Genomic DNA, 10,573 nt, shown 5'->3' on the forward strand with positions numbered 1-10,573 from the left:
ATACGGATAGATGGAGCTGATAAGTGACGTGTCCATGGGTCAGATACAGATAGATGGAGCTGATAAGTGACGTGTCTATGGGTCAGATACAGATAGATGGAGCTGATAAGTGACGTGTCCAAGGGTCAGATACAGATAGATGGAGCTGATAAGTGACGTGTCCATGGGTAAGATACAGATAGATGGAGCTGATAAGTGACGTGTCCATGGGTCAGATACAGATAGATGGAGCTGATAAGTGACGTGTCTATGGGTCAGATACAGATAGATGGAGCTGATAAGTGACGTGTCCAAGGGTCAGATACAGATAGATGGAGCTGATAAGTGACGTGTCCATGGGTCAGATACAGATAGATGGAGCTGATAAGTGACGTGTCCATGGGTCAGATACAGATAGATGGAGCTGATAAGTGACGTGTCCATGGGTCAGATACAGATAGATGGAGCTGATAAGTGACGTGTCCATGGGTCAGATACAGATAGATGGAGCTGATAAGTGACGTGTCCATGGGTCAGATACAGATAGATGGAGCTGATAAGTGACGTGTCCATGGGTCAGATACAGATAGATGGAGCTGATAAGTGACGTGTCCATGGGTCAGATACGGATAGATGGAGCTGATAAGTGACGTGTCTATGGGTCAGATACGGATAGATGGAGCTGATAAGTGACGTGTCTATGGGTCAGATACGGATAGATGGAGCTGATAAGTGACGTGTCTATGGGTCAGATACAGATAGATGGAGCTGATAAGTGACGTGTCCATGGGTCAGATACAGATAGATGGAGCTGATAAGTGACGTATCCATGGGTCAGATACAGATAGATGGAGCTGATAAGTGACGTGTCTATGGGTGAGATACAGATAGATGGAGCTGATAAGTGACGTGTCCATGGGTCAGATACAGATAGATGGAGCTGATAAGTGACGTGTCTATGGGTCAGATACGGATAGATGGAGCTGATAAGTGACGTGTCCATGGGTCAGATACGGATAGATGGAGCTGATAAGTGACGTGTCCATGGGTCAGATACAGATAGATGGAGCTGATAAGTGACGTGTCCATGGGTCAGATACGGATAGATGGAGCTGATAAGTGACGTGTCCATGGGTCAGATACAGATAGATGGAGCTGATAAGTGACGTGTCCATGGGTCAGATACAGATAGATGGAGCTGATAAGTGACGTGTCCATGGGTCAGATACAGATAGATGGAGCTGATAAGTGACGTGTCCATGGGTCAGATACAGATAGATGGAGCTGATAAGTGACGTGTCCATGGGTCAGATACAGATAGATGGAGCTGATAAGTGACGTGTCCATGGGTCAGATACGGACAGATGGAGCTGATAAGTGACGTGTCCATGGGTCAGATACAGATAGATGGAGCTGATAAGTTACGTGTCCATGGGTCAGATACAGATAGATGGAGCTGATAAGTTACGTGTCCATGGGTCAGATACAGATAGATGGAGCTGATAAGTGACGTGTCCATGGGTCAGATACAGATAGATGGAGCTGATAAGTGACGTGTCCATGGGTCAGATACGGATAGATGGAGCTGATAAGTGACGTGTCCATGGGTCAGATACAGATAGATGGAGCTGATAAGTGACGTGTCCATGGGTCAGATACAGATAGATGGAGCTGATAAGTGACGTGTCTATGGGTCAGATACAGATAGATGGAGCTGATAAGTGACGTGTCCATGGGTCAGATTCGGATAGATGGAGCTGATAAGTGACGTGTCTATGGGTCAGATACAGATAGATGGAGCTGATAAGTGACGTGTCTATGGGTAAGATACGGATAGATGGAGCTGATAAGTGACGTGTCCATGGGTAAGATACAGATAGATGGAGCTGATAAGTGACGTGTCTATGGGTCAGATACAGATAGATGGAGCTGATAAGTGACGTGTCTATGGGTAAGATACGGATAGATGGAGCTGATAAGTGACGTGTCCATGGGTAAGATACAGATAGATGGAGCTGATAAGTGACGTGTCCATGGGTAAGATACAGATAGATGGAGATGATAAGTGACGTGTCCATGGGTCAGATACAGATAGATGGAGCTGATAAGTGACGTGTCTATGGGTCAGATACAGATAGATGGAGCTGATAAGTGACGTGTCTATGGGTAAGATACGGATAGATGGAGCTGATAAGTGACGTGTCCATGGGTAAGATACAGATAGATGGAGCTGATAAGTGACGTGTCCATGGGTAAGATACAGATAGATGGAGCTGATAAGTGACGTGTCCATGGGTAAGATACAGATAGATAGAGCTGATAAGTGACGTGTCCATGGGTCAGATACAGATAGATGGAGCTGATAAGTGACGTGTCTATGGGTCAGATACAGATAGATGGAGCTGATAAGTGACGTGTCTATGGGTCAGATACAGATAGATGGAGCTGATAAGTGACGTGTCCATGGGTAAGATACGGATAGATGGAGCTGATAAGTGACGTGTCCATGGGTCAGATACAGATAGATGGAGCTGATAAGTGACGTGTCTATGGGTCAGATACAGATAGATGGAGCTGATAAGTGACGTGTCTATGGCTCAGATACAGATAGATGGAGCTGATAAGTGACGTGTCCATGGGTAAGATACAGATAGATGGAGCTGATAAGTGACGTGTCCATGGGTCAGATACAGATAGATGGAGCTGATAAGTGACGTGTCCATGGGTCAGATACAGATAGATGGAGCTCATAAGTGACGTGTCCATGGGTCAGATTCGGATTGATGGAGCTGATAAGTGACGTGTCCATGGGTCAGATACAGATAGATGGAGCTGATAAGTGACGTGTCCATGGGTCAGATACAGATAGATGGAGCTGATAAGTGACGTGTCCATGGGTCAGATACAGATAGATGGAGCTGATAAGTGACGTGTCTATGGGTAAGATACGGATAGATGGAGCTGATAAGTGACGTGTCCATGGGTAAGATACAGATAGATGGAGCTGATAAGTGACGTGTCCATGGGTCAGATTCGGATAGATGGAGCTGATAAGTGACGTGTCCATGGGTCAGATACAGATAGATGGAGCTGATAAGTGACGTGTCTATGGGTAAGATACGGATAGATGGAGCTGATAAGTGATGTGTCCATGGGTCAGATATAGATAGATGGAGCTGATAAGTGACGTGTCCATGGGTCAGATACAGATAGATGGAGCTGATAAGTGACGTGTCCATGGGTCAGATACAGATAGATGGAGCTGATAAGTGACGTGTCCATGGGTCAGATACAGATAGATGGAGCTGATAAGTGACGTGTCCATGGGTCAGATACGGATAGATGGAGCTGATAAGTGACGTGTCCATGGGTCAGATACGGATAGATGGAGCTGATAAGTGACGTGTCCATGGGTCAGATACAGATAGATGGAGCTGATAAGTGACGTGTCCATGGGTCAGATACGGATAGATGGAGCTGATAAGTGACGTGTCTATGGGTCAGATACGGATAGATGGAGCTGATAAGTGACGTGTCCATGGGTCAGATACAGATAGATGGAGCTGATAAGTGACGTGTCCATGGGTCAGATACGGATAGATGGAGCTGATAAGTGACGTGTCTATGGGTCAGATACAGATAGATGGAGCTGATAAGTGACGTGTCCATGGGTCAGATACAGATAGATGGAGCTGATAAGTGACGTATCCATGGGTCAGATACAGATAGATGGAGCTGATAAGTGACGTGTCTGTGGTCAGATACAGATAGATGGAGCTGATAAGGGACATGTCTATGGGTCAGATACAGATAGATGGAGCTGATAAGTGACATGTCCATGGGTCAGATACAGATAGATGGAGCTGATAAGTGACGTGTCTATGGGTCAGATACGGATAGATGGAGCTGATAAGTGACGTGTCTATGGGTCAGATACAGATAGATGGAGCTGATAAGTGACGTGTCTATGGGTCAGATACAGATAGATGGAGCTGATAAGTGACGTGTCCATGGGTCAGATACGGATAGATGGAGCTGATAAGTGACGTGTCCATGGGTTGTCAAGGTAGAGATTTGGGGTAAAGATAGCTAATGCTATCTTCATACAGGGTATGCAGAGACCGATGCCGTATTAGCTGTATATCAGTGCTGATGTTAATGTATCAGACCATGACCACACAGACATTTTCTCTCCTTGAGCCAGCGTCATCAACTGAACTTGTGTATTCTATAGCTCAGATTTTAGTATTACATTTCAACCTTCAGACATGTACAAAAGTATCAATCTTCTTCTCTCACACATGGAAGCTGCATAGGGAGAGTTGGGGAGTGCAGGTACCCACATTTCATCCCACAGGTGACACATTCCTTCTTTGTGTGGAACTACTGATAAGGATAAATACTTTCTTTGTTTATTGTTTGTACATCTGTTCACTTATCCTTGGTAACCCCTTCATGACCATACAGCGTAGAATCATATTATGGCGTCTGTGCGATTGTCACATAGACACACAGATAATTATGCAACTACATCTATATTTTGATTATTTACATACACGGATATTCTTATTACGTTTAAACAAACAATCTATAGCCCAGGCCACCTCCACAGGGTCAGATACGGATAGTGAAGTGTCTGGGGGGCTCCCCAGCGTCTGGCGCCCAGAACCCCCATCGTGGATTCTCCTTTACCTGTGTCCTTCTCCTTCTTCACGCCCTCCATCCCGTCTGGCTTTTTCGGCCGCTCCTTCCTCTTCTCCTCATCGTCTTCTTCTTCGGAGGAGGTCGCCGGCCCTTTCAGGTCATCTGATGAAATGTCCATGATCTTCAGCTTGATGAAGTCCTCGTCTTCCTCTGTAGAGTTGGACCCTACGGAGAAGATGTCAGTGTGTTATGCTCTGGGCGGCGGTGCTGGTGATCAGGGCGGAAGGCGGGGGCGGTGGCAGTGATCAGAGCGGCAGTGGCGGGGGCGCTGCCAGTGATCAGGGCGGCAGTGGCGGTGCCGGTGATCAGGGAGGCAGTGGCGAGGGCGGTGATCAGGGCGGCAGCGGCGGGGGCGTGCTGGTGATCAGGGCGGCAGTGGCGGGCAGCTGTGATCAGGGCGGCAGTGGCGGGCAGCTGTGATCAGGGCGGCAGTGGTGATCAGGGCGGCAGTGGCGGGCAGCTGTGATCAGGGCGGCAGTGGCGGCAGTGGTGATCAGGGCGGCAGTGGCGGGCAGCTGTGATCAGGGCAGCAGTGGCGGGCAGCTGTGATCAGGGCGGCAGTGGCGGGCAGCGGTGATCAGGGCGGCAGTGGCGGGCAGTGGTGATCAGGGCGGCAGTGGCGGGCGGTACCTTCGGGTGACGGCTGCTCCCGGTGACTTCGCTCGTGGAGGATCAGGTCGGATTTGGAGCAGAACCTCCGCTCGCAGGAGGAGCAGGTGTAGGGGTGCTGCCCGGCGTGTGTGCGCAGGTGGAGGATGAGGCTGCTCTTCTGGGAGAAGCCCTTGGTGCAGACGTCGCACTGGTACGGCTGCTCCCCGCTGTGGGCGCTCTGGTGGCGGAGCAGGACGGCGCTGCTCTTGAAGCTCTTGCCGCACTGTGGGCAGGTGAAGGGGCGCTCGGCACTGTGCGTCCTCTGGTGCCGCGCCAGGCTCAGGTTACTGGTGAAGGTGCGCCCGCACTGGCAGCACATGTAGCGCTCCTCCCCGCCGTGACTGTCCATGTGTCTCCGCAGCTCGCTGCCGTTCCCGAACGTCTCCTGGCAGACGCTACACTTGTGGGGCGGCGGGGCACCAGTGGGCGCAGCATTGGAGGAGTCCGGAGCGCTGCCAGGCTTACAGCGCGACCTCTGGTGACGATTCAGGGCGGAGCGATGACTGAAACTCCTCCCACAGTCTGGGCAGCACAACGCATCACCCAATGCCTCCATCTTGCTGAGGTGGCCGGTGACATGCGGGGTCCCAGAGGCCGGCACAGGCGGGGGCAGTCACAGGTGGGGTCCCAGCGGCCGGTCACAGGCGGGGTCCCAGCGGCCGGTCACAGGCGGGGTCCCAGCGGCTGGCACATCTGTGAAGACAAACAAAGTGGTGAGAGAGGAGGCAACAAAACAGATGGGGAGCACCGCCATGAAGACGTCACATGACCACGGGGACACAGGGGTAATATAGATGGGGAGCACCGCCATGAAGACGTCACATGACCACGGGGACACAGGGGTAATATAGATGGGGAGCACCGCCATGACTGCGTCACATGACCACAGGGGGGGGCGGTCACGGTTCTCTCTCTGCTGTAAGAGCTAAGTGACAGGTTTTTGGTCTGAGTCACTTTCCCCTGTGAGGCTCTGTTATTTCGGCGGGTTTTCTTTTCCATTGGCAGTTGTAGGGTTAATGGCAGTATTCTTTGCCAGCAAGCAGCTCTAGTACCAGCTCAGGTGTTTCTGGTTTGGGACCACTCCCAGTCCCTTTATACACCCTCTGCTACCAGCAGAGGGGGGTTATTTTTGATTTATTTGGACACTTGGCCTGGAGGTGGAAGGAGCTGCTGGAACCTGATGCTGGTGCGGCTGCAGCCTCGGCGGTGACGGCAGCCTCGGCGGTGGCGGCAGCAGCCTGTTGTTGTGTTCCCCCGCCTGTCTTCCTTCCCTGCTGTGTTGTTTCCGTGAAAGTGGTGGGGCTAGCGTCCGTCACCTGCCCACTCCTTAGCCAGGGACTATTGTAGGGTCACTCCGGAGGCTGTATCGGGGCTGGCTGGAGAGCGGGGTACAGCGGCAGGTTGGTGGTGCAGGCGTCCATCCTCCCTCTCTCTAGTGATAGGATGTTCTTCGTGTCTCTGGTGCACCCCTCGTTTGTCGTTATATTGCCCCTGTTTTGTTGTGTATTTCGCCTCACACCGGACCTTACTGTATTTGTGTAACCGGGAACCGGGGTAATTCAGACGGGGAGCACCGCCATGATGAGGTCACATGACCACGGGGAGGGGGACACAGGGAGTAATACAGACAGGGAGCACAGCCTGCGTCACATGACCACGGGACGGGACACAGGGGTAATACAGACGGGGGGCACCGCCATGAAGATGTCACATGACCACGGGGGGGACAGTGGTAATACAGATGGGGGGCACCGCCATGACTGCGTCACATGACCACGAGGGGGGAACGACACAGGAGTAATACAGACAGGGAGCACCACCATGACTGTCACATGACCACGGGGGGGGACAGGGGTAATACAGACCTGGGGAGCACCACCATGACTGCGTCACATGACCACGGGGGGGGGGCACCGCCCTGACGGCGTCACATGACACGAGGAGGGGACACGGGTAATACAGACAGGGGGCACCACCATGACTGCGTCACATGACCACGGGGGGGGGACACAGGGGTAATATAGATGGTGGGCACCACCATGACGGCTTCACATGACACGAGAGGGGGGGCACAGGGGTAATACAGATGGGGGGCACCACCATGACTGCGTCACATGACACGAGAGTGGGGACACAGGAGTAATACAGATGGGGGGGCACCACCATGACTGCGTCACATGACCACGGGGGGGGACACAGGGATAATACAGATGGGGAGCACCGCCATGACGGAGTCACATGACCACGGGGGGGGACACAGGGATAATACAGATGGGGAGCACCGCCATGACGGCGTCACATGACACGAGGAGGGGACACAGGGGTAATACAGATGGGGGGCACCACCATGACTGCGTCACATGATGGACTCTGCACATTATACAGGGCAGCCAATCAGACTGCAGGTTACATAAGTGGCACATAATGAAGCAGGGCTGTGATTGGCTGCTGTGTGCAGTGGGGTGGATGGCTGATATAAGCGCTGTGTAATGTGAGCCGGCATCCCGTGCCCTGCAGTCACCCTGCCCCTCCTGCACTGCACTGCACGGCCGCTCACTGCCCCACCCCAGGGCAATGCACGGGTTAACACCGCTCCTCACCTCACGGTCGCACCGAGCTTTTATCCTATAGAAGCATCTTGATGACGTCATGGTCATGTGACCGGTCACACAGGCTCCTCCCCGCTCTACTACGTTGACGCCCCTATCGTCTGGATGACTCTAGGTGTGAGCACGTGATCAGCGGGATCCTACCACTGCGGGGAGGGGGCGCGGCACAGTCCAAGTCACACGTAGGGGTGCGTGTCGTGCTGTAGTGACGCTGACGTCGGTGGATGAGTCGCGGGGGGATGTTTCATAAAAAACACAACCAAACATGAGGGAATACCGCACCAGCACCGCTGCAACGTGTGAAAGGGGCAGGAAGGGTGTTCAGCGGGGTTATAGGAATCAGCCACCGACCTCACACTGCGGAGAGGAGGAAAGCTCGGGGGGAGGGATGTCTGAGGGAACATCTGAGGGGGGAGGGATGTCTGAGGGAACGTCTGAGGGGGGAGGGATGTCTGAGGGAACGTCTGAGGGGGGAGGGATGTCTGAGGAAACGTCTGAGGGGGGAGGGATGTCTGAGGAAACGTCTGAGGGGGGAGGGATGGCTGAGGGACCGTCTGAGGGGGGAGGGATGGCTGAGGGAACGTCTGAGGGGGGAGGGATGGCTGAGGGAACGTCTGAGGGGGGAGGGATGGCTGAGGGAACGTCTGAGGGGGGAGGGATGGCTGAGGGAACGTCTGAGGGGGGAGGGATGGCTGAGGGAACGTCTGAGGGGGGAGGGATGTCTGAGGAAACGTCTGAGGGGGGAGGGATGGCTGAGGGAACGTCTGAGGGGGGAGGGATGGCTGAGGGACCGTCTGAGGGGGGAGGGATGGCTGAGGGAACGTCTGAGGGGGGAGGGATGGCTGAGGGAACGTCTGAGGGGGGAGGGATGGCTGAGGGAACATCTGAGGGGGGAGGGATGGCTGAGGGAACATCTGAGGGGGGAGGGATGTCTGAGGGAACGTCTGAGGGGGGAGGGATGGCTGAGGGAACGTCTGAGGGGGGAGGGATGGCTGAGGGACCGTCTGAGGGGGGAGGGATGGCTGAGGGAACGTCTGAGGGGGGAGGGATGGCTGAGGGGGGAGGGATGGCTGAGGGAACGTCTGAGGGGGGGGGATGTCTGAGGGAACGTCTGAGGGGGGGGGATGTCTGAGGGAACGTCTGAGGGGGGGGATGTCTGAGGGAACGTCTGAGGGGGGAGGGATGGCTGAGGGAACGTCTGAGGGGGGGAGGGATGGCTGAGGGAACGTCTGAGGGGGGGAGGGATGGCTGAGGGAACGTCTGAGGGGGGAGGGATGGCTGAGGGAACGTCTGAGGGGGGAGGGATGGCTGAGGGAACGTCTGAGGGGGGAGGGATGGCTGAGGGAACGTCTGAGGGGGGAGGGATGGCTGAGGGAACGTCTGAGGGGGGGGATGTCTGAGGAAACGTCTGAGGGGGGAGGGATGGCTGAGGAAACGTCTGAGGGGGGGGCATGTCTGAGGGAACGTCTGAGGGGGAGGGATGTCTGAGGAAACGTCTGAGGGGGGGAGGGATATCTGAGGAAACGTCTGAGGGGGGGAGGGATGTCTGAGGAAACGTCTGAGGGGGGGAGGGATGTCTGAGGGAACGTCTGAGGGGGGAGGGATGTCTGAGGGGGGGAGGGATGGCTGAGGGAACGTCTGAGGGGGGAGGGATGTCTGAGGAAACGTCTGAGGGGGGAGGGATGTCTGAGGGAACATCTGGGGGGGATGTCTGAGGGAACATCTGGGGGGGGATGTCTGAGGGGGGATGTCTGAGGGAACATCTGGGGGGGATGTCTGAGGGAACGTCTGAGGGGGGGATGTCTGAGGGAACATCTGAGGGGGGGGATGTCTGAGGGGGGATGTCTGAGGGAACATCTGAGGGGGGGATGTCTGAGGGGGGGGATGTCTGAGGGAACGTCTGAGGGGGGGGATGTCTGAGGGAACGTCTGAGGGGGGGGATGTCTGAGGGAACGTCTGAGGGGGGGGATGTCTGAGGGAACATCTGGGGGGGGATGTCTGAGGGAACATCTGGGGGGGGATGTCTGAGGGAACATCTGGGGGGGGATGTCTGAGGGAACATCTGGGGGGGGATGTCTGAGGGAACATCTGGGGGGGGATGTCTGAGGGAACATCTGGGGGGGGGGTGTCTGAGGGAACATCTGGGGGGGGGGTGTCTGAGGGAACATCTGGGGGGGGGTGTCTGAGGGAACATCTGGGGGGGGATGTCTGAGGGAACATCTGGGGGGGGATGTCTGAGGGAACATCTGGGGGGGGATGTCTGAGGGAACATCTGGGGGGGGATGTCTGAGGGAACATCTGGGGGGGGATGTCTGAGGGAACATCTGGGGGGGGATGTCTGAGGGAACATCTGAGGGGAGGATGTCTGAGGGGAGGATGTCTGAGGGAACATCTGGGGGAGCAATTTTTCTTCTATATCCTTAAATTCTAGTCAGTTAGGGTACTTTCACACTTGCGTTATTTTCCTTCCGTTACAATCCGCCCTTTTGGGAAACAGCGGAATCCGTTAACGGATTCCGCTGTTTCCCATAGACTTGTATGGTTGACGGATTGTACCAAAAGGAGCTGCGTTGCTTCCGCTGGGCGACGCTCCGTTGCTTCCGCCCAGCGGGAGGAACGCAGCATGTAAC

At 54.5% G+C, this 10,573-nt stretch overlaps 1 protein-coding gene across 3 annotated transcripts in view; it reads right to left on the reverse strand.

The window, feature by feature from the left end:
* Positions 1–8,050, reverse strand: part of LOC142292379 (uncharacterized) — a 54,269-nt gene extending 46,219 nt beyond the window's left edge. For 2 of the 3 annotated variants that reach the window (XM_075337708.1, XM_075337706.1), the window contains exons 1-3: positions 7,935–8,050; positions 5,314–6,027; positions 4,672–4,848 (exon numbers count right to left, since the gene is read on the reverse strand). In XM_075337708.1, coding sequence (XP_075193823.1) covers positions 4,672–4,848; positions 5,314–5,890 — 754 coding nt within the window. In that variant the 5' untranslated portion in view covers positions 5,891–6,027; positions 7,935–8,050. Of the gene's footprint in view, positions 1–4,671; positions 4,849–5,313; positions 6,028–7,199; positions 7,835–7,934 lie in introns of those variants that run through there. The other variant, XM_075337707.1, reaches the window with a different exon arrangement.
* Between the last annotated feature and the right edge of the window lie 2,523 nt (positions 8,051–10,573).

This window comes from Anomaloglossus baeobatrachus, chromosome 2, assembly GCF_048569485.1.
Source record: "Anomaloglossus baeobatrachus isolate aAnoBae1 chromosome 2, aAnoBae1.hap1, whole genome shotgun sequence".
Taxonomy (NCBI): Eukaryota; Metazoa; Chordata; class Amphibia; order Anura; family Aromobatidae; genus Anomaloglossus; species Anomaloglossus baeobatrachus.